Source organism: Haemaphysalis longicornis, unplaced genomic scaffold (genome assembly GCF_048455015.1).
Source record: "Haemaphysalis longicornis isolate Haplotype H1 unplaced genomic scaffold, Haemaphysalis longicornis Haplotype H1 scaffold_4, whole genome shotgun sequence".
Taxonomy (NCBI): Eukaryota; Metazoa; Arthropoda; class Arachnida; order Ixodida; family Ixodidae; genus Haemaphysalis; species Haemaphysalis longicornis.
Window position 1 is genome coordinate 53,620,088 of NW_027526361.1, and position 27,922 is coordinate 53,648,009.

Here is a 27,922-nt window from a genome sequence, read left to right on the forward strand (position 1 = left end):
AAACCGCTCGTCAGTGGAATGCAGGTGGCGGTCAGTGCAGCGTTATTGTGCATTGCTTTCTGTCGTTTTTCTGTGGTGCGGCTTGCAAAGCGTGCATAACCACAAGGACTTTTTTCAGATCGGTAAATCTTGAGCGCGGATGTGACCTTTACGAGGCATGCCATGTGTGTGATTTACGCCCATACTCAGTATTTACAAATAGCAGACGACGCTCAATGTGCCAAGCTGGAAGTCAAGCTGGAAGTGAAAGTCCGTTCCTTCATGTAATTTTTTCATGCCTGCATGCAGTTTCGCGTATCGAGGAGTATATTGCAGCTAAATGCTCCCACAAAGCCGGTGTGTGCAACCGATCCAGGAATGCTGCGGCGCTGACCTTGGGCAGCTGATTACAAAACGGCGTCGACGTCGTGCACAAGCGAAAGACAAAGTTGGGGGTGCCTTCTAAGATTTACCTCAAAACAGAAATTGTGATGGACGACGCTTCCGTAACTTTATTACATACGGCTGAAACGTGCTTAATTTCACAGAAATTCTCTTACTACAGTCATTGGGAATCGTTGATAGAATAAATACCGCATGATAGTAGAACGTTATTGCTTGTCGTGGAGAAGCATTGATTTGTAAGAATTGGAATGGTTGCTGGCTAGTTGGTAAATGGTTAGGTTGGTGACTTTTGAGTTGGTGAATAACTTTGGCTCTTGTTAAAATGACCACCACAAATGTGGGAGTTCCACTTCGGCTTTCAGGCTCCCATGCTGTCAGTGTCGCTCACCAAAACTGAAGGCACAAAGCTCACGGTTTCAGAAAGTGTGAACTACCACAACGTTTCTACGGCTACACGGTAATCGACATCGTACGCAAGTGCCTTTCTCTACAAGGCACGTATCGAGGAATCCCAGCGCTAAGGCTGGCGCGGAAACCGTAGTCATTGAAACCAGTGAAGATAATTTAAAGTGGTAGAAATGAATACTAATATGCCTAATAGTTTTATTCCTACTCAGATCGCGCGGAGCCATGGACGCAGAGTGCTGCAGAAAGCGCTCAGCCCATTCCCAACCTTAAAAGCATCCAATACGTTTGCGTAGCCGTTAGTGCATTTAAGAAGAAATGAATACTAATAATAGTAGTTTTATTCGTATTTAGAACGGGTGTAGCCAAGCGCAAATCGCTGCAAAAAGCGCTCATGGCATTGCAGCCGATACCCAACTTTAGAAGCGTCCGACAAGTTTACGTAGTCGTTGCTGCATCTAAAAACCCAACACATCTGTCTAGACTTCGTTTCATCTCACATGTCCGCTCACAACACCACCAAAACATTCAAAGCACCGAAGCAAACACGACAAAAACAACGCGAAGCTGTGTAGTCCAATGCACCGGCTTATTCCACTGATGAGAGGAGTGCCGAGTGGTTAGGTGACGCGAAACCTGGTTAGGTGACGCGAAATAAATTCCCAAGATCCGCAATAGCGCCTGCCGCCGGATCCACCACGACAAGTTTGGTCGTGTGGGGGATCAGTTCAAGACGAACAAAATTTATTGCTTGTAAGTGCAATAAATTTTTACCTCTTGATCAATTATATTATGCCTTGAGGATGTGGCGAAACAGAGATGGTTGCAGTGCCGCATGTAGCATCATGCCTTTGCTGCGAGATGGGCCACTCACGTGTCTCGAAAAAACTCGAAAAATCAGTTTGCCCTAAGCGAACGGACCAAGTGATTGTATTCTTTTGTCACGGCCTCCCAACGCTGGTGTATGCAGCGGGCGTGCAAGGCCACGGTAACTTTAACTATCATGAAATAATGACTACCGATAATTATTTCAGTGCCACTGTTGCAAGCTATACGCACTAACCATATGTGTCTGCTATGTGTACTCTCACAATGACGATGAACCGTTTCACAATTTCACTGGGGAAAACATTAACAAGACAATCGGTCACTTACATCAGGTCACGGTCACAACATCATCGCAATACTTTTATTGGAATAATTTTTTGTTTTGGCTATTCACATAATTGTTCTGTTGCTGTGTATTTAACTTTTTAGTTCTTTCCTGCTTTACCTTTCCTTTTTCTCCTTGACATGAAATCGTGCGTACGCCATTGCCTCCGGCCGACGCAAGAGCAGGGAGCGTATACATTGCCTGAGGCAGATTTCTGGGTAGCATTTCGGCTGGCGTACCCGCAAATTTTCCCACCATTTTTTCGCGGGGCTACCATGGTTGCCAGACCAGGACTGCCCTCTGTTGATTCGCTCGCATCATCTGTAAAGGCCGCGGATCTGTCAGCCCGCTCTGAGTATACAAACCCCTGCGCGCTCGCGCCGCTGGCTCGAGCCCGGGTTTTTTTTCACTTCGTCTTCATGGTTGCCAGACCAGGACTGGCAGCTCGGGTTTTTTTTTTCGCTTCGTCCCCACGGGAGGTACTACAAACGTATGGGGCCCGTAAAGGCAGTCAGTAAAGGGAAGGGCAGTCCTGGCAGTCCAGAATGGGAAAGTCTTGAACAGATCCCCCATGCGACCAAACTTGTCGTGGTAGATCCGGTGGCAGACACTACTGCGGATAACTTGTCAAAACATTTATTTCGCGTCACCTAAGCAGGTTAGGCATTCATTGTCTTCTTAATACTAGTACTCTACCCCGTCAAAACATGGCACCTCAAAAACAAAAGTGAATGACGTTTCCTTGTTACGTATCCGAACACAAAGCATCTCAAAAAAACGTTCTTGGAATGCGTCGCAACAGCACCAACCTTCCGAATGGCTCGTTTAGGCTGTTCTTTCGTGCACTGATTATCCCAGAGCTTCACTCGTCAGTTGACCGCATGGTACACGAAAGTGTTGCGGAGGTTGTAAGCGCAGAAAGCCACATGGAGGTGCACTGGACGCATGCAGCTAGGATAGCTAGAACCCCCACCTGTAATGTAGGTGGCCAGTGACAGCCCGATCCAACAACACGTCTTTCCTTTCGGATGCTGCGCGACCAGGTCGGGCCATCGGCGCAGGTACAATCTGCCATCCAGGGGTTTAGCACCGAAGCATGCGCTGTAGGGTGCCGGGCATTCATGCAGAGGCGGCAGCGAGGCACCGTGCCAGTATGCCCGTATAATCGTTGTGGCCGGACACCGATACGGACAAAGAATGAGATATGCACTTATCAGCTAAAGTGCCTTGCGATAAACATAATATGAAGTTGAGAAAGCTGAAACGTGCGTAGACGGTGCAAAAACCTGGGTTCGCCGGCGCCTTTCAAGTCCTCTAGGGAAGAGCTTTAGGGCGAGTCAACAGCAACGCGTTGCCAATCGGTCCACGCTTGCCCTTTATCAAAATTTTAATAGAAGTTGATCATCTGAAAAGCGGGAACAATGAGATAATTTTTTTGCCCTTATGACGGTCCTTAAACTAGTGGTCTGTTATTACTTGTATATCTTCGAGCATGATTGAATGCAAATCAAGTGAAAAAGACAAAATACTTTTAACAGCGGAACTGTTGTACAAGCCGTAAGTTCGCCACTGCAGAAAACTATACCAAGAAAATGCCGAGCACTCATGAGTGCGTGCCTCGCAGCGACCGCTCGAGCAGTGTGGCTTTACAAAAAAAAAAAAAAAACAAAACAAAGAAAAAAAGGAAAAAAAAAACCTTCAGAGCTGTTGTCAAGCGCTACCGCGCATACTAAAAAAATACTCTGGCGTTAATGCTAAAGTTGAAAAGCCACGCTGGTTGGGAGGCGTCACCGCGGCTGCCGCATTCTCTAAGAAGTGTAGGTGGCTACGAGTGTGCCACTTCCTTCCCGTGACGATTCGCAGATCCCGCCACAGCTTCCTCGAGTCAATGACGAAGAGCTGCATGATGGGAAATCTACAACGCTGAGGATAACTTTGCATCCACCACTTGATACCTGTGTTCGAATGCTCACCTACAACAATTAATTCTTTGCCATTTCAGTCTTGCGTGTGAGTGCAAGCTTCCCTGAATTTTTTTATTTGAACGAGGCATGCTGGTCCCAGCTCATTCTTAAGGCTGAAATACAATACATTTTAATTTACTAGTACAATCTACAATTTAAACGTTATATTTTGAGCAACTAGGAGGGCCGGCTTATTTTGGCATGGGGATCTTGTTTTCTCCGTCCTTCTCGCGACTCAATGATGCCCTTGACGTAGAAATGCAGCCTAGTTAAAACATAAAACTTCAGAATGTCGGGCTGTTAGCTCATCAGAGTGCTGGCTGCAACCAATTCAGCAGGAAAACTGCGATTTAGCCAGCAGCATAACGTCGACTATGCTGCTGTTACAGCACAGCTTTTGTTTGCTGACAAAAAAGGAAGCAAAGGTAATTGGCGTCACATCGGGCAACAGTTCTGGGCTGCCGCGCGCTATATATGCGGACTTTGCCATGACTGATATGTACTAATTTGACCATGCACAAAGGGTGCAAATGTAACTCGCATACTGAACGGTACAGTGTGGTCTCCTGTGTGTAGTCCTGTGCGATCTCTTCATTGTTGTCCCACCTATACCGCGCTACTTAACCATGTTTCTGAGTTCGAACTAACTAGCCCAAATTTATGCATGCATTCACAAGTAGTCGTCTAACACCTTGTCCTTTCTGTAAAAGTTCTTTTAATAATAATACTTTATTAGCATACATATTCTGGGAGACCCAAGCCTGCAAGGGCCGCAGAAGGCAGTGTGCCCATACCAATAGGCCTGCGAGCCCAGCCTGGGTCCCAATGTTCATAGCTATTCACCACAGAGTTGTTGACTACACCAGTGCTGCACTACGCAGTCCATTGGGCAGCCCTCATTATAGTCCTGAGGTCGTCGTCATCGGGCGGGAATGTTCCAGTGTGGTCAGATGGGAGCTGGCGCCATAGAACTGCTGCACGGGGCAGCCAAGATGAGCCATAGCGTTGCGTGCGCGTAAGGAGCGGCTGAAGACGGCCTGTTCGTTGGCTCAGGCGCGGACGGTAGGGCAATTCTTGGTGGCCTGGGGACATAACGCAGCACATCAGTCGTACTGTTGAGGCCCATACTCTTGAGTCAAGGGGTTGCCAGGAGGCATGCCGGAGCAGGTTGGTGGAGGAAATTCCAGCATAGGGGAGTTGCTCCCTCTTCGGTGTAGTACGGCGATAAAAGGTGTACGCCGCGCGACGTTGGATGATGGCGAGATTTGTTTGAAGTGCCTTGGACTGGGGCAACCATACGGCAGCGCAGTCAGCGCAGTATTCAAGGGTAGGTAGAACGAGCGCTGTGTACAAACTTCGAAATGCACTCGCTGGCATTCCATTGGTCACGCGTGTCACGAAACCCACCAGGTGGCGGGACTTGGACAAAGTGCGATTGGTGTGCATGGAAAAGTTCAGCCGAGAGTCAAGCTCGACTCCAAGCACAACTGCCGTGTTGGCTCGGCTTATTACATGCTGCCCAAGCTTTAGAGGAGGTGGTTGGAGAGAAAACAGTGGGCGACTTGAACTAGTGAAGGTAACTGTTGAGCATTTATCTGCATTGATGGGGAGATGGTGCAGCTGTGTCCAGTACAGACAACGGTCAAGGTCAGCCTGAAGACTGACGTAATCGGCAGGAGAGTGGAGGGGTTGGAGCAGGGAGATGTCGTCGGCGTACAGGATAGGAGTGGATGCCAAGTTATCTGTAATGCTGTCGATGAAAATGGTGAACAAGGTAGGGCCAAGGATGCTGCCCTGTGGGACGCCGGAAAGAACAGGAACAGCTGTTGAGGAAGCGCCTCGGTAGATAACTCGCTGGGAACGGCCAGTGAGAAAAGAACCGAGCCAGCGAAGCAAGGGCCCACGCAGCCCTTTGGACTCAGCACTTGCTAACAACCCAGGATGGGGAAGCTGATCAAAGGCCCGAGAGAGATCGAGCTGGACCAACTCGACGGGTGTGCGGTCATCAAGGTGCGCACTGATGGTGTGAACCAGAGTACCAAGGGCGGTTTCACAGCTGCGGCCACGACGGAACCCATGCTGTGAGGGTGACAGAAGGCTATTGCTGCCAAGGTGCAGGCGAATTTTAGAGTTGAGAATTCGCTCGAACGCGCGGCACAAGACTGAGGTGGATGCAATGGGGCGGTATGAAGACAAATGATCAGCGCGAGCGCCAGGTCCTTTGTGTACTGGTGTGACATGGGCCATTTTCCACAAACGAGGGGTAACACCAGAGTCCAGTATACGCTGGAACATCCGGCAAAGGGCTGGGGCCATGAAGGGAGCTGTGGTCTTAAGTACAAGAGGGTGGATACCATAAGGGCCAGGGTTCTGGAAAGGACGGAGCTGGGACACAGCTTCAAGGACGTCGTCAGTAGTTATCATAATGGATACATTTACTACACCGCTACAGCATTTTTTCGCACCTTAAACAACGACGGCTGCAAATCTTTCGTCCACTAATATCCCGTCTTGCTCCCGGGAGCAAAACAATGACGCTGACGTCGACGACCCCGCATTGCATTTCTCTAAAAAGGACACTTTTCATCCTACAACTCACGCTACCGCAGCGCCGCCGCTACATCCGAAACCGCCCGCGCATGGAGCGGCGCGCCGGCCGCTGAACCCACTTCTAACGTTGCCCACTTCCCCTGTTCTGCCTCGTTCTGCCTGTTCTAGTACACTGTAGTACTGGTACTGGTAGTACTATCACGCTAGAACAGCTGGCTATATGCTGGGCCGGTGCTATTCTGCAGTTCGTTCTTTTACTGCTCATGCTCAGTGCTACAAAATGACACTTCCGGAGATCTGCGTCGTTTCTAGGATTCCAGATCTCGCCGACCACCTACGAAAAGCGCTAAAAGGCCGCGCCGAAATAGTCGAGATCGTCGCTAAGTGTAAGAACCATTTTCCTTGTGGGAACAAACGTAGTGTCTGAAAATGCTGTTCCCTTTTAGTCCTGTAGTCTGTAGTACCTTAAGGTTTGCTCTCATCGGTCGCCCTGTATTTTTTTCTGTTTCGGTACTAGGTGGTGTGAAGTTTTAAGTCTAGCTCTCTTTACAACGAAAGGCGTGCTTTATTCATCTGCCTTTCTACACTATTACAGTAAAAATAAGGCTGTCTAGCGTATCATCTAGGCGAAAGTTCCGTCGGAGCTCGGAACGAAGTGCTGCTGCGGGTAACCTTTTGTCCAGACGGAATCATCGAATGACAGCGTTCCGGCAGGGCTAACGTCTCCGTCAGTCCCTGGTTCAAGCCCAGATAGTGCGTCCCTTCTTATCGTTATTTGTGTGCGTTTCGCTAAAACTAACTTGAAATGAAGCGTCCAGCACATGTACCGCACCTGTGAGAAGTTTTCCTGCAAAGTGCCAGCGAAACGTGTAAAGCCCTTTATTTCTCATCTTGTATTTCTGCTGTCTGTGATCAGCATCCGTGGGGATCAGAGTCCTCAAGTATGATTTATGTGCTTAGCGACTACATGACAGCAACCGGTAAAGAAAAAAAAAAAAAGACTTGATCAAGCAAATTTAGTTTTAAGCACCTTCAAGTTGCAGAAGGGGAACACACATGAGCAATGGAGCACTTGGATCGTAAGTGTGAGCTCTCATTTTTCGCTGTGTTGATGGCTTCCAGCCTGCTTTTTCTGGCTGACAATCGTCGTTTACGCATTATAAGTAGACAACAAAGCTCGGATGTCAACACTTAGTGCAATGAATAATAAAATTATCTTTTTTGGGAATTCATAGTAGTAGTAGTAATATTTAATAGCTCCTGATGACAGGCTGCACAGCCACTAGAAGACATAGTTAACAGCAAGGTATGCTTATCAATGTTTATCAACCTGTTCCATTTAATGGGGGAGCAATGTTGTGTGGGTTCATGGCTACTGATAATTGATTTTTCGAGTAAAATGCGTCCAGGTTGGATCTAGACAGTGCCCATGTGAGCCACAGGATTCAACGAACCACAGTGCTTTGCTACATAACTTATCTTTGCAGTACCTGTACTGGACGCTTCATTTCAATTCCACCTTAGCGAAACGTAAAAAAAGAACAAAAAGGGACATTCTATTTGGGGTCGAAGCAGGGCCAGACTGCTGCATTCTGAATCGTTACCCCTGCACCAAAAAAAAGGGCACTTTTTTTGTCTTTATTCCATGGAATTCAAACATCTCCCTGAAAAAATGTATCTTTGCAGCAAAAGATTAAAAAAAAAGTCAGTCACATTTGTATCATGCATATATGTATGCGATACTAATGTGACTGATTTTTTTTTATCCCCTATGTACATAAAAAAGTAACACTCTTTCAACATATAAAATTATATGTACAGTGCAGAAAAATATGTACAGTGTTTCTAGAAAAGTCGCATGAGGCGAGGGTCAATGTTACATTTTCATCCAGTCCACAGGCTAACACACCGCAGCAGTTTACACTCTGCGTGCAGCACTATTATACACACTTGCAGTACACATTCACCCAAGGTCTATTTATACTTATTTGATGTACTCCTCACTACTCAAGATTTATAGGGTGCACCAAAAGCATCGTCGATACAACATTCAATCAGCCCTATAGCTTGCATTTACTGGCGAGGCATGCATGAAGGCAACCATGTGAGTGCACCGTTACTGGTTACGTCGGGCTCCGCAGGATGGCGGTACTTGTCCGTGCTAAGCACATGATGTGTGTTGGACGTTCCATACTCTACCTCGAACGCAAAGTAATGCCTCAAGTCCAATGTGAGTACGATTAATAACATCTCTGTTGACCCCACTGTTGAGAATCGGGTTGAAACGGAGCAGACGACACACGCCGTTATTTTTTTTTCTTCGGTGTGCGGGTGCAGTGGCACAAGCTGCGCCATGTCTGTGGCTGTTTCCGGTGTTGCCAAGCGAAGAAATTAATAGCTGAACTTTTCAATGAATACCAGCTATCGGCGTTTCATTCCGTCTGGACGGCACTTTAGCACTTGTTATAAATCCATCTGGGCGTAGTGCAAAGCTCCCATGTGGGGTCCATCTGGACGAAAGGTCACCTGCAGCACTTCGTCCCATGTTGACGGAACTTTAGCACTTGTTATCGTTTCATGTGGACAGAATGCTAGACACAGCCTAAAAATGAACCCCTTGCATAGTAATGCAGCACTCCCTGTGTTTTTGCCACTGCTGGAGCGTTGGCAGTGAGGATTTAAACACATTCCTCCGTGCAGCGAAGGAAAGTTTGACATCCACCTTATGGAAGCCGTATGGCTACACGGGAAAGCTGTACAGCTTTCTCATAAACTTCGCAGTTGAAGAAAAATTCGCCCTGGTCCAGTATTCGAACCCAGGACCACCGCTTAACCAGGGCAGTCGCTCTATTAACTGAGCTAACCAGGAGGCTAGTCATTTGAGTGCAAGAGCGAATTGATCAACAGTGCGAAGTGATGGACAACTGTTAATCGGCCAGATTTAGGGGAAATCCCCAAGGTAAAGTAAGTTTCTGCGAAGGAAAGTTTGACATCCACCTCAATGCAGCTCTATGGCTACACAAAAAAGCTGTACAGCTTTCTCTGAAACGTCACAGTTGAAGAAAAATTTGCCCTGGTCCAAAATTTGAACCCGGGACCACCGCTTAATTAATTGGGGCAGTCGCTCTACCAACTGAGCTAACCAGGAGGCTAATCGTTTGTAGTGCGAGAGCGAATTGATCAACAACACAAAGTGATGTTAATCGACCAGATTTAGGGGAAATCCCCAAGGTGGAGTAAGTTTCGTCCTGGACCAGGACGAATTTTTCTTCAACTTGCAAAGTTCCTGAGAAAGCTTCAGTGGGTAGCCGTACGGCTGCATTGAGGTGGATGTCAAACTTTCCTTCACAGAAACTTACTCCGCCTTGGGGATTGCCCCAAAACTTGGTTGATTTGTAGCCGTTCCCCCGTGAAGCGCGCGTCTTCAGGCACTTGACATCCCTCTTAGGGAGCATCCCTCCCATCCAAAAGCACATACTCTAGCAACAACGGCTTAGACATTCCTTCTCATCTGGCTTTATCACGAGGGCAGGCAGTAGTGTTTCCACTAGCATAGACCAACAGGCTTACTGACAGCTGCAAGCGATATGTCCTCATCCCTCTCCTACCTCAGCTGTGCACCCGTTGGTTTGGGCATGGGTGACTTGGGCGGTTAGTCTTGGAGAAAAGTTTTTTGCCCACATTCAGTTTGCACCGAAAATGAGTGGCCTTATTAACATGACCTTGAAATGAAAGACTCAAGGTTTTAAGAAAATAAGGTTACTTCACTCGCTCAATTATGTGTGTGGAGAGCACGGTGACAGGATACATTTTATCATTTAGCCTCCAGTTTGTCGCGTCATAGATGTGGTTTCTTTCGTGGGATGGCCTCCCGCAGACACACGAAAAAATGGCAGTGGAACTCGCTGTTGACGATGTGACCTGGGGTACAAATTCGTGATGAACAAGGCCGTGAATGTCGAAAAGGGGCATGCTGCGGACCTTTGTTTTTGTTGTTGTTGTTGTTCTGAACATTGTGGATTAGATGTTTATCACCACTACGAGTAATGATACTCAACCCGAAGGACAGGCCATTACGGGCATGCTGACACGAGTTCTTGGCAGACATTCGCTTGGTGTTCCTACTGCTGCTTAATAAGCAGCAGAGTGGTGAGCTTTTCAGCAATACGGTGCATGTTTAAATCACAAGAATCCCTGGGCTGTTGTGTGTGAAATGTCGACAATGGCAGAAATGTTGGGCTTGTACTCCGCTGATTCTCCTGCACAAGTTTCTAGGTTGTTTCGAAATTTTTGTGAGTTGTGCTGAAAACCTTCCACATCCCACACCATCTTCCAGTGATGTTCTTCCACTCAAAACACCTTGCCAGATTTATTGCGGCATTGCATAAAGCTGCTGAATCATGCTAAATGTCTCTGTAGCAGGCTTGCCCAGTTTCATGCAGAAGCTCAAATAAAAATCGCCAATGTGATAACGCACACAGTCAGAATAGCAATGCTTTCACAGCACCTCTTGTACCCAGGAGGATGTCTTTCAATGCACAATGTCTTTTGACTCACTGACCTATGAAGGTCGGTGCTTTCTGTGACCATGTGGAGCCTGGTGCTACCCCCTGTTTCCATGTTGGAAAACTTGTCCCGATACTTTTTGGTACCACCTCGTATGTCGGCATATTTTGTCGCGTTTGCTGGACTAAATTATCAGGCTAGTTTCTGCCTAATTGCTCTGCAATTAGCTCGAACAGTAATTATCTCTTTGCTCCTCGTGGTATTGCAGTCACTGTGCTGGACGGCCGCCCCGTGCTCAAGCCTGAGGTTGTAGAAACGCTACAAAATGTTGAGGTTCTGGTTACCGACACGCATATTCTAAAGGACATGCTCTATGAGCTTCCCAAAATGAAGCTGGTTCAGCTGACATCAGCAGGTAAGTGTGGAAATATCAACAAATTTTACTAGTTTTTTTCCTCTCATTTTTTGTTAGTGTGCATCAGGGTTGCCACCTGCCCGGTTTTGGACCGGCCTGACCGTTTTTTTAGACAGCGGGCCAGTTACCGGTCCGTGCTTAAAACCGGCCGTCATTGGCCGTTTTTTTGGCCATCATGCCGCAATTATTTCTTTTTTGGCCTTTTATAAGCGTCAATTCACCAAATGCGACGACAAATATGTGTCGACAAGCTGCGCAAAGACATGAGAGCGGAGAAAAAACATGGGTGAGCGCACTCCTTGAGTTGGAGGGGGACCAAAAGGAGGAACAACGCAACGAAATGCCGCCATCGCGGTCAGCAAGGGCGGTTACTTTTTAGTGCAGCACATTCAGAGCAATAACCAGTCTTACACACTTTCAGTACAAACTTTGTGTTGATTTTTCTCTAGGAAAACACTTCAATAAATGGCATTGCATGTAAAAAAAAACACCTTTTTTTTAACACAAATTCAACCTATATACCACGTCGCCCCCCCCTCCCCCAAGTGCCGGTTTTTGTGGGGGGGGAAAGGTAGCAACCCTAGTTTCTGGGAACACGGCAAATGATTTGTTCTGTTCAATATGGTCTCTATTTCTTATGCATCGCAGAGCTGTTGCATGTTCTTCCTTACGTAACTACTAACTTTTATTATTACTGAAATGAAATTGAGTACCGATTTTTCAAGTATACTGCATTCATTGTTTTTTGTTGCACACTTGTCATGGTGGCTCAGCACTCAATTAGGCTTTTTTTACACGTCATTAGGTTGCAGGTTTTACTCCTGGCTTGTATGAAGCATTTAATTTGTTAGAGAATCATACTGAAGCCTGAAGCAGTTACAGTAACAGCAGCAGGGAATGCGGCTCATGACAGCTGCAAGTGACAGGTCGAAAACTGCTGTCATTGTTGGGAAATTGCGATAAGCAGTTTCTTTGGCCTGTCAGAAGTGTGTGGCTGTGACAGATTTCATAGACGAAAGTACCATTTCATTGCTGTCATTCTATCTGGTTAAGGTTTTCCTCTAAGTTAACTGGGTTTTAAATTATAGCACACCTTATAATTGGCATGTCCCTTCGTATCTGAATCCGTAAACTCTATTTTTTTTTTTCAAACTGTTTAAACAAAATGACTACTCACTTCGTTCGTTTTTTAGAATTATTCGAAGATTCGCAAGTTCAGCAAAAAATCATGGACTTGAAGAATTGAAGGGTTGATCCTGTGCTTAAAGGGACAGAGAACTGATATTTGTCGAGTATATTTTCTTTATTCCAAATGAAAGGGCATATCTTAAAACACCTTAATCTGAAACGGTTTTGACGCTAACACCCTAGAACTTCTGAAACCAAAATTTTTAGGCCTACCTTCCATATGTTTCCCACCAAAAGGAATGCTCGCAACCATGTACTGATCAAAAAAACATTCCTGTGGTATTGGGGAAGCCAATGTGCAGAATGTTAAAAAGGGGACAAGGTCAAAAGCGTCCAATGTTGAAACATTCGGGGCATTTTGCCCCTCCCAAAAAAGCCTCGGAAGGATTCTAGATGTGCAAAGAATCAAGTAAAATGCAAAAAGGAGAGTCTAGTTTGCATGTGGTAGGATAGTGGGTTGCCTTTTTCTGAGCCCCAAAGGGGCTCTACATTTGTTCGAATCAAGTGGGGGCAAAAACTTGAATTAAATGGTGGTTGAATTACAGAGGTTCATCGGGTATGGGTCATATGTTAGTCAAATGATGAGCTGTGTGTTCCTGGGTCAATCGTTTGTGGTTTTTCTGCGGTTGTCTGCATCCCTTGTGATGTATTGGGAATACCACCTATTGACTTGCGTAGTGTAAGCTGCTTCACTTTGCAGTACGTTTGCAGCAGATAGCCTGCCTTTTTTGTGCCCTTCTGTGTGGTGTATTGGGGGCGGTACACTGAAGAGAAGTGCATCATTGGGGATACAACAATTGAATCGTATCATTGACATTCATTACTACATCTGCAAGTATTCTTCAAGACTGCTGGGGGCTGTGTTGGTAAAAACTGCTGCCATTTCCAATATTAGTAGCAAGAGGAGGGCCTGCACTGCTAGACCTGTTCGAGGAGAAAATTTTAATTTCAATCAAGGTAATGCTTTGCTCTATTTGTCCATTGCCAGAAATCAAGAGTACATTGTGCTGACCGATTGGCACACCCAATGCATCCTTTCTTGATAATGGTTGAGACGGGCAGATCAGGTAACTGTGCCTTGTGAGTATACTGTCTCAAGAATGCTGTTTATTTGCACAGGGGTTGAGAACCTCCTCCCCGGCATTAACAACAGTCGGGTGAGTAGAAACTTTGTTGTTTGTTGCAAAAGGCAAAAGTGAACAATGATTATGGAATTTATACTCAATTGGCCCCGATGTTCTTATGGGCCACTGGGGTCTGAATGATTCCTTGCCTCACTTATTTAGTTATTTGTTGTTGTTTTTTCATTTTCTTTAACTTTGTTATGTATAAATTTTGTATAAAAATGTTATGTATAAATTTTGTCAGGTTCAAGGTGAGCGTGTATAGCCAATTCATGAAGTTTTATTTTTAGTAGAAAAAAAAAACAGTGGGTGCGCATTTAAAATGTTTTACTTTTCACGGTCATGTGTCACAATAGCAAAAATTTGTATTTATATGACTGTGCAAAACTTTAGATTGAAACCAAAACTGAAATATTTCTGCCAATTGCAGCAAGGGAACCTATTTAATTATGTTTAAGAGCTGAAGTTCATGCTTTTCCGAACAACATAAGCCCAGAAGAGGTTCCTGCGCACTTATATTTTGCATTTGCATCTAAAGTTGTCAAAAGTCTCTACCTCAACAAAGAAAGGTGCGAGCCTGTGCACGCAACTGCTGCTTGCGATAGCTTGCAGGGTGGTCAGTGGGGTTACAAACACAACACTTGTTTATATACAGTTCAAAATAGAATGCCATGGCGTTGTCTTCCTCATTATTACCACATTTTGAATATTCATTTTATCCTGGTGATTACAGTCGCAATGACACAAATCAGTCATGGCTATCGTGCACTCAGGGCACCTGTCCCCCCCTCTATCCTTCATTTTCCAGCCCTTCCCACAATACTCGGTTGTCCGCGCTGGCTGCTTTGGCGAGCTCATGGCCGAGTATGTCGTCGCGGGCATCATAAACTTTGAGCGTGGCCTCTACAGGTACTTCAAGCTCCAGGAGGCCAAAGAGTGGTAGGTGATGGGAATCGTGGGGACAGATTTGCCCTTCTAGTTGGTAGCTGTGTAGGGCTGCTTGTTGTTGTCCTCCCTATTTATCCCGTCACATGCACTGTTTGTATACTCATATTGCCTATGTAGTCGAAAGCACGCTGTTACTGAGCACGAAGTGAGGTGCTTGTTTATAGCTGTTGGATTGCATTTCTCTTGGAGAAGTACAGAGACGGTATTTTACTCCACGTTGCTACGGTGACCAAAGTTAATCTGGAGCCTTCTACCATGACCCACACCACAGCCCCACACTGCTTGTCAGTTGAGCTGTAAATCTGATGTTTGGATTAGGTTTATGTTTTGCATTTGATTTAGTTTAGTCTTTTACATAGTATGGAATAGTTCGGCACGTGCCTGCCTTGACAGGGAAAATTTGCCCGTATGTATGTCACGATGCGTCGTGATCATCGAGACTCCTCAATAACCAGGGACAAGTGCTCTTCACTAATATAAGCCCAAAAGAAAATGTAGCTGGCTCCAGGTGGTTCATGGTTAAACCCCCAGTTGGGAATGGAACCATAAATCAGGTGGAACCAGCTACCATTTTCTCTAGGGAGGAGCAGAAGGATGAGTGGGATCAGGATTATGGGCCTTATTTGGCTCCAAATGCAATCATCCTGTTCATGAAAGACTGCAAGCTCTATGCTCATTAGGGACTGGGATACATTGTTCAACAAAATAAGGATAGAAGTCATGACACCTGTCATGAAATGCAATGGCATGTCATAGCTCCTCATGGTATTGAGGAGTGGAGAGTAGGTCTGCTGGTATGGTAATCACCTGTTGTCATATTCACAATAATTACTACTGTTTTCTTCAAAAGAGGGGACTGCCGGAATTTTGAAGTTGCATCATTTACTAAAAATTGTGTGTAAAGCTCCTGGTCTATTTTTTTTTTAATTTTCGTCTTCTAATGAACTCTTTACAAGCCACCGAAGAGCTTGGCTTGTTGTCGTCTGTGTCCTCTAAAGAGCTTGCAAACTTTGGTGGCAAGCACCTTTTGCAAATAAGTTCAGAATTTAGTGGAGGTTCACGGTAGCTGCCTGCTAACGAAAAAAAAAGATGCTCAGTTTTATTTTACTTGCTTTGAGTTGCACTTGAATGCACCACAATGCTTTCTGTTGTTGGAGGGGTGAATGTGGCCTGCAGTAGTTATAAAGGTGACTTCCAATTGTAGTGTCAAAAATCAATGACAAGAGAGTGTTAGCATCCAGCAAAGCTATCCTTATGCCCTCATAGGCAAAAGGTTTTTTTGTGTGTGCAGGTTGTAAGCTTGCCTGGCCTCAATGCACTGTGATTACATCATGGTATTCAGTACATTAGTAGTCGACATTCAAGGCTTTTCCAAGTGCTACAGAAAATTGCAATTTGTGCGAAGGAACGTTTGACATCCACCTAAATGCAGCCATACGGTTACAAAGGAGAGCTATACAGCTTTCTCAGAAACTTCGCAGTTGAAGAAAAATTGCTTACTCCACCTTGGGGATTTCTCCTAAATCTGTTCGATTAAAAGAGCAATTTAATCATGTGGTCTTTGTCGATATGTCTGTTGGTCTTCTATCTTTACTGTTTTTCTTTTTTATTTTACTCTTATTTGCCTAGAGTTAGTGCTGTTCATTACTGAATACTAATACCAGGATTAATCTGCATTCTTTTCACTCTGTACATTGGGCACTCCCTTAACAAAACTTCAAAAAGGCATAAATAGTAACATGAAACACGAAATACTGCGATCAATAGTTTTACTGGTTTAGTGAAACTCTGTCTGCACACTGCGGTGGCTCAGTGGCTAAGGCGTTGCACTGCTGCGCACGAGGACGGTGGTTCAATTCCCGGCCGCAGCGGCCGCTTTTCTGATAGAGGCGAAAAGCAAAAACGCCCGTGTGTACGAGATTTTAACGCACGTTAAAGATCCCCAGGGGGTCAAAATTAATCCGGAGCCCTCCACTACGGCGCGCTTCATCGCCTCCGTTGCGTCAGTGGTTAAACCCTACAACAATCAATCAAGCAAATAAACTCTTTGCCTTTGGTGTGTGTGTGTGTGTGTGTGCGTGCGTGCGTGCGTGCGTGCGCGCGTGCGTGCGTGCGCGCGCACGCGCGCCAAACAATGCCAAAGTTTTCTGAAACCCCTCTTGGTGCTGCTTTTTATTGCATCATGTTTTTCTTATCTAGCTGATAATATATTTCTTGTTCTCCCCTTAGGGACAGTGTGATATCGCTCAACTTCAGAACCCTCTCCGACATGCGAATTGGCGTCCTTGGTGCTGGCGTCATTGGTGAAGAAAGTGAGTTACAACACGGGCTGCGAACGTGCAAAAAGTTTTTTTAGCATGACAAATAGTGCAACTGCGACGTTGCTGCCCTTTTCTTGTTGGTGGCTTTTTTATTGATATAGGGGAGATTGGGGTCGAAGGAATCCTAGAGCACTCTGCACTGATTCTGCGGAGAACACAGAGTTCTGCACAGCACAATTAGATTGAAAGCGCCTTCTGCAAGAATGTTTAAGGCAATTAGCGTCAATGGAGGTACTGTGTATCACAAGGGCACATATTTCACTCGGTCTCTCTCTCTTTTCAGCCTTTTCTTTAACGCAGGGAAAGGTTGAGCTCTAGGCGGGGTGCACGTGCTTCGGCAGGGGGTTGCAAAGGGGGAACTTACCTCCCACCGCCCTCTTCCATACCGCACCAGCTCCTCCCCCCTCTCCACTCGCACTTCTTCAGCCACACACAACCATTCGTGCTTGCTTAATTTTTTTGCTGAAAATTACAATCATAAACGTCTTGCAGTGTTAACTGTAACCTTATTGTCAAAAAAAGAGCTTAGGGGTGGGGGCGCTTCTGTCGGGGTTCACTCCACGGGAACACAGGTTATGCACCACAAACAAAGGTCTAAGCCAGCCACTCTTGGACACCTTTACCCTGCAAATTCTATCCCGGACATTTTTCCTGAAAAAGCGAAGTTTGCACTATTCGAGACCTACCTTGTCCATCCACGGAGTAGCCATGCCGGGGTTCTTTGTTAACGACCCCTCTCGCCTAGGGCAGGAGGTCGCGGGTTCGATTCCCGGCCGCGGCGGCCGCTTTTCTGATGGAGGCGAAAAGCAAAAACGCCCGTGTGTACGAGATTTCGGCGCACGTTAAAGATCCCCAGGTGGTCGAAATTAATCCGGAGCCCTCCACTACGGCGTGCCTCATCGCCTGCGTTGCGTCGGCGCGTTAAACCCCACAATCAATCAAATCAATCAATCGCCTAGGGCAGGGGCTGAGCCACACAAAAACCGTGTCAAATGTTTTCTCCTGCAGAACATTCTGGTCTGAAGCTGCTGCTTGGAGTCGGAACGTCCATACATTTACTTTTTTTCGCACAGCTTTGCTAAAGCTGCAAGGACATCACTGCAAGTAGTAAGGTTCCAGTGAATATGATAATCCTTTCCGAACCCAGTACCTCCCCCCTTCCTTCCCCGTGTTTAATGCAAAGGGCCAGGGGGCCAGAGGGGCCCTTCAGCGTCAGCAAAAGAAATGCATTCGTGAATTGCAGGGCGCGACGATGGATGCTCTTCATGTTGCCACTCAAGCCCCTCGGTGTGTGTTTGAAAGCATTTGGTGATTGCCATGGGGATGAACCCTTTTGGCCCAGCTTGCCACCTGCGTCCCGTGAAGTCGTACTAGCGGCTGCCGTTTGAAAGCTAAAGAATTTATGGCCCCTCCCCTGTTTTTGCTTGCTGCTAGGTGGCAGTAACAGGTGAAATCGGCAGCACGAGCGTTCAGCCGTTCAGCTGGCGTTGCATCAAAAACTCAATCCTCCTCCTCTAAGCCAGTCATGACCACAACGCGTTCCTCGTAGGTTGACGGAATGAAGAGGAGAAAAGTTGGGCTAGCGCACCTTGCAGCCTCTGTCTTTTGTGCATTGGGCAAGTCGTGGCTACCTTAACTTAATCTTTCTTTTTCATGCCCTGCCTGACTTAGCTATGTCTTGTGCGCTTTATGTCCACTGTGTTGTACGCTCAATAAGAACAAATGTGATTATTTGGTCAGAACTGAACTGCTTTTCTGGAAGCTGGAATGTAAGACATCTCATTCACGCGCCTTGGTTTAGTTGTGCAGGCATGATTTCCATTTGAAAGAAACTTGTTTCTTTCTGAACTGATTTAAAAGAAGAGTGGGAACACTTGCAAAGTGCATACTATTATACTTATGATTGTTCTGTGGGCTCTAACCTGAGTAAACAAATTGGCCTGTACTGGCAAGTTCCAGCGCTGAGAATAAGAAATATACATACCATTTGCTGCTGCAGCAGTTGTTTAGTAACGCAGCAAATTGCTGAAAATGTAAAAATAAAGTATAGTAACTGCCCTATTCATTTTTCTGCACTACGATTTGCAAGGTCACAATTATAGTGGTTCTTGAAATTGGATTGGTGGAGTTTGTTTAAGTGTTTTTTGGAAAACTGGTAAGTGCATGCGAATGCGAAATAGATGCCAAAAAATAGCTGAGCACAGCTTTTGTAAATGCACCGAATTTGGTTTTCAGACATAGCCAAATGCAGACGGCTTGGCTGCTGGAGCTTCCATCTCTTCTTACTGCCAATGTGCACGTGTGCGTGCATGTGTGCATATGTGGACAGGCTTGGGTCGCGCAAAACTCTGTTGTCACTCAATCAGCTCTATTTGCTTGCTTTGCGGTATGTTCATTTAAACTGAGAAAAAAAAAAGTTAAAGGGGGGAAATACGAGCTCTAATTTTTCATCTCTAAACTAAGAGAGCATTCTTCGTTGTCAAATGAAAGCCGAAAGGGCTGCGAAAGGTGTGGTTCTCTCAGTTAAGACAGGGAGGGGAACCTTTACTGTCCCCTTAATTTGGTGCAAAATGTTTGTGTGCAGTTGCACGTTCTCTGTCCAAATTTGGAGCTCATGTCAGCGCCTTCGCTCGGAGGTCGAGGAGCCAGGAGGAAGTGCAGCGCTCGGCTTTTCAAGAGTGAGTGTGTATGCTTACAGCAAGCTACTGGGAAGCTGAAAGAACGAGTGACATCGTGGTGACAACCTCAATCATTAAAGGGACCCTGCAACACTCTTTGAGCAGTGCAAGTAAACCTGCGCCACGTCTAGATTACATTGCCAGGAATACCTGAGCCAAATATTACACGTGCGCAGGGAGCGGTGAGTGCGCAAATCACTGTGAAAGATGCGGAAAAGCCAACCGTGCTCTCTTCAATTTTCCTCATTATGCACCCCTGGCATGGCCTAAACGACGTCATTGAGGCTGCCCTATTGGCTGTCCTATTGGCTGTTGCCGGTCAACTTGGAAGCTTATTTCTCGCATTTCCTGTGACGATCCACCATCATCGACGCTGTGTACCAACCTCTTCTATGCCTGAACCTGTACGCACAGTTTTGCCATTTCTTTTGTGTTTTGCGTGCATGAGGAGTTTGAGTGATGAACTCAATACTCCCCTTTCAACACGTCCACTCGACAACAAACATTTACTATTGCTTCAAAAATGCCCTACCAGCCTGAGCGCGTGCTTGCGAGCAGGCCGCAATGCCTGCTTTTTTGTGGCACCAGACCGGAAATAGACCCCTCCACGTTGTGGAGAAAAGGGGAATACTCCGCGGCCTGTGATATATCGAAGGCTGCTGAAAAGAACGCTGTGAGCCGCCCCCCTCTCCGGAAGAGTGCGCGCAGCTTTTGTCGTGTTGTCCTCGGTCAAGTTGAGTGGGAACAGTTATGCGTGATTTCTCATCGCGTGTAATTTCGGTGATAGCGGATGGCTTTTCATAATTCTTGCGGGAGGAGATTGCTGGGACAATAGACTTTACCCCAAAATACGTTCCGAGTAGGCAGTGGTAAGTGCTGCAGGGTCCCTTTAAACCAGCTACGTAGCTTGTCACATTTTTTTCCGTGTCCTCTATGTGAGGAGTACACAAGCAGTTGGCCATACTCACTGACTAGTGCTGTCTTAATATGCAAGAATCAGAATTTGCATGCGTTGTGTAGCACACTTCGCTGCCTGTAGGGATATGCCGTTTTAACGATGCCGAATACGTGTTCACGTGGTAAAACGTTCACCAGTGTTTCGTTAAACTTTGTCTACTCCTGCGGTATTCTTTCAGCATCATTGGCGACCTACCATCGTTACTTGAAGACTGCCACTACTTGGTCAACGCTCTTCCCAGCACGCCAGACACTGTGGGTCTGCTCAATGGGAACGTCCTGAAGCAGTGCAAGAATGTAAGCAGGATTTGTTCTTCGTAACAGTACAGTCCAACTGCTTGTTGCGTAACATGTGTTTGCTGTAGCTGAGTTCGTTACAGTTTAAATGGATTTCTAATTAACTCTTTCCTTAACACGCCTATTCAAATCAATCACCGGTGATCGATGATTTATATTGCCTATTTCTACATGTTGTAGTCGTTTCTCGTACACCTAATGCAGCCAGTGGTTAGTCTAGGCATTGCACTTTTAGAATCAGCTTAAATTTTCCCGCTCCGGCAACATTGAGATTTTCGACGGCATTTTATGCAAACTGAGGTGCTTGTGTTTTTAAGGAAGGGGCTGGGGCGCTGCACTTGACAAAAAAGGATGCAGATCCTGGTTAGGCTGCATTGCCATATTTTTTGTCAAAAGGCTCCTGGCAAGTCAAGTACCAAATAATGTTGTCATTTTTGTAATCTGACAGTGTTGAAAGCTGATAATTACTTGAAAATGACACCAACTATTCACTAGTGACCTTTGGTTCAGAGAAAGGGCAGCTTTATTCTGCCAAAGCTTATTTGTTATGGTCCTTGCATGTCTAGCAAATGTGCCTGGCATTTTCAGCCAGTTTCCAGCAGTTTCGGTTTCGTTTTTGCGTTGCAAAATTAATATTTGGCGCTACTACGCAGTTACACAACTACAAGCTCATTGCTATGGCGCCTCCGTTGCGCGGTACTGTTCCTCGAAACAAGCATGCCGCTTGTGCTTCTACTTTATCCTTGCCTTACTTCTGTGATATCCGTTTCTGCTGAAAGTCAAATGGTAACACCAAGTCTTCGGGTATCAGTTCAGACGAGGAGAACGCTTCCAATTGGCCTGGAACACCGCCAGCTGTTCACCAGCCAGTTTCAGTTTCATACGAGGGTATTTCCAGAGGTCTAGTGTTGCTTCTTAGTAAAACTGTCTATTCTGACAAAGTCCCCAACAGCCTTGTATTTGTTTCTTTTTGAAATTGCTAGGTGGCGCTGCAATGTAGTATTCTCGTAGTGCTGAACTCGCTTAATAGCACGACAGCGGCTTGGTGAAAGCTTGCTGGGCACAATTCTAGTGCATCATACCTTATTTCTGCAAGAAGGGCTACCATAGTGAATCAGAACATGATAATAAACCTCAAATGAAAGTTCTGACTGATAAGTGATCATCAGAACGTCAACAGGCAATCACCAAAGATTTGGTTTTCAACTCCAAGTGCATTTTTCCGCATCGCTTGCTTGCCTTCATAATTGTGCTGGTCATAATTGTGCTGGTCATAATCATTGACAAGGGGTTTTTACATCATGTGGAAGCTAACTGGGGCCTTTAATAATGTCAAACCACCAGATTTCTTCTAGAGTACCATCCAAAATAGCAAAATTTGAAATAGTGGTTGGGCTTCACCACAACGCACGGGCACCATCCGGGCTAACATTTTCTTTTATATCTGACAAATTATACGCGCGACTCAATTTTTTTTCTAGGGCGGGTTTTTGAATTGTTTACCTACAAAACGTATATTCTAAATTTTTTCTACTACTGGTGGTTTATTATGCACAACTTACCTACTTTTTTTATTTTCTTCGACGCCTAGACAGAAATTTCGAATTCGATAATTTTTTTCGCAATCATTATTTATGAAAGCATTATTAAAACTACAGTCATTGGAAAGCACACGAAATCATCTGCATTCTATGTCACTGCAATGTGTGCCTAACCAATATGTATAGCACAGAAAAAATCTTCTTTTAGACCCCTCAAAATTGGTCAATTTTCTGCGGAAACGAAAGAATTAAGTGGATTTTTGTTTAAGTGGAGTTCTATATCAAGTGGAGTTCATTAAGTGGTCATGCTTAAGATAAGCAAGTGTATGTCATGAATGTGGCCGTTTTGAGTGGGTTTGACTGCTTGCTCAAGACGGTAAGCAGTGGACTCAGAGTCGAGCAGTGGTTGCAGAGTCGGGAGAAGCCTGATTTTGTACAAGGGTGTCAATATTTTGAGCTGCTGTTGGGTGCCCTTTCTTCTAAAGCTGGTTGGGCTCCATCTGGCTGTAAAAGCAGAAAAGGTGATGCCTCCAGAAGGAGCACGTCAATTTGAATGTGTGGACTAGCTACTGGTTAGCAGAAAAGTCATGCACAGTCTGATAGCTTGCTGGTGGAGGAGTGTTCCAAGGGCTCTGCCTTAACCTTGCCATATTTCTGCGAGACACTTTCAGTTCCTTTCATGGTACAACTGTCAACAATTTTCTATTATTGTTAAACTTTAATTTATGCTTGTTCATGATTCGTTTCTTGTTTTCAGAGCCCTGTGTTCATCAACGTTGGACGTGGAAGTATCATCTCTGAAAGTTCCCTGCTCCATGCACTAGAGTAAGGGTTTTTTTTTTTTACGTGCCTTAGCATGCGTAGCTTAGAGACCCCTTGGGTTCATGTGGAATTCGTGTTTTTACGGACATTCACTCACAATATGCCTGCACTGTGCTTAGCTGTTTGTAATATGGCTTGCAGGCCTATAGAGCAAAAGAAGTTATGTAGCCGTAAGCCAGGTTGTTGCAGCCATATCGCACAGTTGTGTGGAAGATTTTACTTGGTTATCTACGCGGAGAAACATAAGTTCCTCTAACGACTAGTACTTTAGAATTTGTGCCACCCTGCAGCATTTATACAGTCAAGCTCACTCATAAAAAACTCCCACCTCCCCTCGCGGGAACCCCTGTGTAGATGCGACGCATAGGAGGAGCGGCGAAGGGACTGCGTTTTATAGCGCGCATAACGTTGAGGGGACTGCGTAAGCCGGTCCCAGTCGATGGTGACGTTGGCGTACTACTTGTAAAGCGGCGTGGACTCTAGGTGTTTGAGCCAAGCGTGGATGTTGCTTCGCCGGAGAACGGCACACCGGTTATATGCGCAGCGCGCCCGAAGGAGAGGAAACCGCGGAAGAGAGAGTACTGCACATGCGCCGGCCCCAGCGCGTCTGCCGCGGCTATGACGCAACACAATCCAACACAATCCACTTTAATCCAATCCAATCCAAATCCCATCCAAGCCAATCCAATCAAATCTAAGCCAATCCAATCGAATCTGATCCAATGCCCCTCACGAGAGAGTGTTCGCTATCGGAGAGGAGAGGGGGTGAGCGGCAGAGAGCGCAGCTGGCGCGGCGAGGAGGATGGGGGAGGGGCGGACAACGCCGACGCCGGAGAGACAAGGCGAGTGAATGAGATGCTCTGCATCTAAAAACTTGATCATCATGCTGAATTCATTTGCTATGCTCCAATTTACCCATGGGCCAGTTGGTCTTGCCCAGTGAATGAGCAGTGGGCAGCAGCATTTGTTGAGGGCAGTAATCTGTGCTGTGCACAATTTCTGTGGCTGTGTTTTCCTGGCCGTTTTCTGCCATGATGCCAGTCGGTTGCCAGTCCAGCAAAGTTAGCGTTGCGATCTAGGCTAGGTCGCTTTGGGAACTCTGCCACCATTTTTTGTCGTATATGCTCTCTATCATAAATGAAAGAGCACCCCTTAAAATACCTTAGCGCGAAATGGTTTTGCTGATAACGCCCTAGAACTTTTAAATCGAAATTTTTGGAACTATGAGCCGTATGTGTCCTCCCAAAAATAATGCTGGCAACCATGACATACAGTAGCGCGGCAACATTCTTGTGTCTGTATGCGAGATAAAAAGCTGTATTTAAAAACTTGTCCCCAGCTAAAGAAATAATGAATTGCAGGCTGGAAGTCGTCAAAAGTTAGATTGGCGTTTTTTTTTTTTTTTTTTTTTTTTTTTTTTCTGTGAGATGCCGTGTGCAGTGCAGACTTTTCTTGCATGCTTTCAAAATACCCCCGAGAAATTTATTCAGAATTTTAAGAATATTTTATGTTGTTTATGTGCAGCCATCTCATCAAGATGCTTTTTTGTTGTTGTTTCTTAAGCCAAAAGTGGATCTCTGGGGCCATTCTGGACGTCTTTGAAGTCGAGCCACTACCGCAATCAAGCCTGCTTTGGACAACCCCAAATGTAAGTTTGCTCGCCATTTGAAAACTGCCACCGCTTGCTTGTGTGTGTCAAGGTGAAGCAAGGATGTTTTTTTTTCTTCATGCTGGCTATTGTAAGATATCTGACATCAAATGTGCAAACTGCTGCATTTTTACCGGCAATGTATAAGCTAAAGGGTTTTTTTATTTGTGAAGGCATGGCCAGATTGGAGAAGGAAGGAGCAGGGGGCAGTTTCACTCACACTAAAACGTCGGCACTGCTAATTCAAAAGGCACATTGCCTGGGCGTTTCATTACCCCCCCCCCCCCCCCCCCCCCCTCTTCGCTTCCTTTTATTTACCACTGGCCAGGCCATTGACTGACCTTATGTGTGTATGTTTTTTTCAGGTCATTATCACCCCTCACATGTCTGGCCCTTCAAGGCCTCATGAGGTGGGTGCTTTCTCGCTTGTACTTATTGTGAAAGATCTTTGAAGCCCTGCATGCCAAATGTACGTCATTTGCTGTTTGTAACCCAAAGCTAGTGCATTCATCCTGATTTCACATGCTCTGTCCATTTTGTTTTACTAACGTTTATGTCTAGCCCCCTTGGCGGCACTCATTACTCTCAAAAACGATTCTTTTCAAAGTCGGCCGGCACTCTCAATGAGGAAGCAACAGTACAATTTTCTTCAAGGCTGCATGCTTAGTTTATTTGTCTGCATGTTTTACCGAAGAAAAAGGAAAATGCGAGGGCAAAGTCAAAGACATGGCTTGTATGTAACGTTTAGATTGAGTTCTGCATATTTGAAGTTTGTCTTTGAACAAAATTTATAGCAGGATGGAGCTTTTGGATTTGGACTTCACTTGGCACAAACCTCGCATTTCTTTTGTTTTTGAGGTAGGGGTGGTGGGGATTAGCTTAAGCAAACAGTTGCCTAGGGGAGTAAAAGGGTGCAACCATCAAAGCGAGCAGAAAAGCAAACTCTGTGCAGAACTCTAGCAACCAGTTGCAGTAATTCAATCACGGCAACAGCTGTCCGGCCATCCTTGGCAACTATCTGAACCTTTTCGGAACTCAGATGAAAACCGTCACATTGTCCTTGTTGTCTGTTGTGTGACTGGCTTGTTGGATTGGGTGTTGCGTTGACGTGCAAGCCCACAAGTTGCCGTAGAGTGACGTATCAGCCTCACGGCGTGAAAAATTGTGTGGGGAATGATCGTTTTTGTATACTCCGATGACCTGTTGCACACGTGCTTGGAACTGGGCTGGTCTGTACAGGGCCCTGCCAAGTCATGCGATCATTGTGAGATAGAACCTGCGCTTTTTTTCAGCTCTGTTTTTCTTGCATTGCAGGTGACAAAGGGCTTTTTAAAAAACTATGACAACTACCTGGAGGGGAAGCCCCTCCTGCACAAATTCTCATTCGCATCTGGTTATTGAACCTGCACTTGTAAAAGCTGTCTTACTCTAGAGTAGTCACAATTTACTGTAAGAAGAAAAGTTTTTTATAGATTGTACCGCAAGTATTACCTGCGTGCATTTATGTATTTACCAATAAAGATTCCTATTTTCAAAGAACAAAAAGAAACTTGGCTTGTGTGTTTCAGGTCTCTTGTTCACTGTACTATATAGCAACTACTAATTGCGACGTGGTATAAAACAGTTTTGAAACTAGCTGTGTTTACATGGAAGTGTTGTATTTACCTACACTTACAACCACTACTCCCAGCATTTGAACCGCTGCTGGAATGTGTCCTCGAAGCACGTCAAGCACCTTATACCATTCTTTTTGGATCTTTGAAGTGGTGTCAGAAGGACAATCTTTTTAGCAGTATCTTCATCTTGGGAAAGGGAACGATGTCCACAGGAACTAAACAAGTAGGGTTGGTGGGGGAGCCTGACTATCTGACTTATGCTGCTAACTGTTGTTTGTATTTACAATGGCAGTAAGTAGGTATGGGATACTCTCGCGTTCACCCGCAGGCACCTTCTGACTGCACTTGTGCCCCAAGGGGAAGCAGTTCGCCAAAATTATAAGCGAAACAAAGCTTGTTTCAGGTACCTAGTTTCGTTTGTATTGTTTGCTAGAGCTCAGGTTAGTGTCTTCTCTAAAAATGTGCTAAGCAGTAGTCGAATCCCTGGCTTGCTGCTTGGAGAGCGGCTATTCTTTCTAGCGCTCCATGTTTTTATCCCCGCTTTTTCAACAACTTGCAGTGAGTTTGTACGTGGAAACACACAAAAAAAGCTTACAAATAAAACGTGCAAGCACATTTCGGGCTAACCACACTACAAGTAGATGGCTACCAATAAAGACGCTGCAAAGTGGGCAAAAAAAACAAAACAAAAAAAACACAAGAAAACGAACAGGAAAAGTGCTTCGCCCTTTGCAGATTAGTCTCGGGAATCTGCACCTGCACCTGGGAAAGGAAGGGGTACCGAGTGGGTGTGGGAGGGATTGAGTGACGATAACGTTTTGACAGCGTGACTCTTAGGGGGGAAGGGGGGGCGGGGGGGGGGCTGCTGTTTTTTAGTTTGCCTTGGCGGCTGCTAGGAGGACCAGTACTGGAAAAATGTTCATTTGGTGTTGCCGAAAAGTACAGCTGTTTAAAAAGGCTGTGGCTAGCGTTCCGTCCAGACGGAATGACATACCAGTGCTAAAGTTCTGGGAACGGAGCATTGCGGGTTATCCTTCCGTCCAGACAGAATACAACTGAGAGCTTAGCATTCCGTCCAGATGGAGCCCATGTGAAATTTGTACAGTTCCGCTCATGTGAAAGCAAAACCGGCTGGTTAGACGCCATGCTCCATCTTCAGATTTGTTGTAGATGTTGCGCCTCGGGTAATGGCACTATTGTACCGGGTTTGATTCCCCCCCGGACATGCTTTTTTTAGATGCAAAAGCATCTCTTGCTCGCGGCTATGTCCGGCGTCCGTCCGTTGTCTGCACCTGTCCCCCTACACTATAAAAAAAAAGAAATAGTTAGCGGCACCCGGTTTCGATCCCACGACTCTCTGGCCGCAACGGGAGGTACGCGGTGCTCTTCCCACTATGTTACGAAC

The 27,922-nt window shown here is 45.7% G+C and overlaps 1 protein-coding gene across 2 annotated transcripts; it reads left to right on the forward strand.

Annotated features, from left to right (window-relative positions):
- Positions 1–6,576: 6,576 nt before the first annotated feature.
- Positions 6,577–26,448, forward strand: LOC144178702 (glyoxylate/hydroxypyruvate reductase A-like). 2 transcript variants are annotated; one of them, XM_077706722.1, is made up of 11 exons: positions 6,577–6,842; positions 11,231–11,377; positions 13,685–13,722; positions 14,498–14,628; positions 16,867–16,949; positions 19,543–19,636; positions 20,773–20,890; positions 23,189–23,256; positions 24,778–24,901; positions 25,267–25,311; positions 26,216–26,448. In XM_077706722.1, the coding sequence occupies exons 1-11, from the start codon at positions 6,677–6,679 to the stop codon at positions 26,300–26,302; spliced, it is 1,101 nt and encodes a 366-aa protein (XP_077562848.1). In that variant the 5' UTR covers positions 6,577–6,676; the 3' UTR covers positions 26,303–26,448. The 2 variants fall into 2 exon arrangements, with proteins under 2 accessions (XP_077562848.1, XP_077562849.1); XM_077706723.1 differs by having other exon boundaries at positions 6,590–6,842; positions 24,817–24,901; positions 26,216–26,446.
- The last annotated feature ends 1,474 nt before the right edge of the window (positions 26,449–27,922 follow it).

Bases quoted from the DNA above. Each gene is read 5' to 3' on its own strand.
- LOC144178702 (XM_077706722.1), top strand. From the start codon at position 6,677: ATGCTGGGCCGGTGCTATTCTGCAGTTCGTTCTTTTACTGCTCATGCT. The intron at 11,378-13,684 runs GTAAGTGTGGAA...TTATTTGCACAG, and splicing joins GGTTCAGCTGACATCAGCAG to GGGTTGAGAACCTCCTCCCC. The intron at 25,312-26,215 runs GTGGGTGCTTTC...CTTGCATTGCAG, and splicing joins GCCCTTCAAGGCCTCATGAG to GTGACAAAGGGCTTTTTAAA.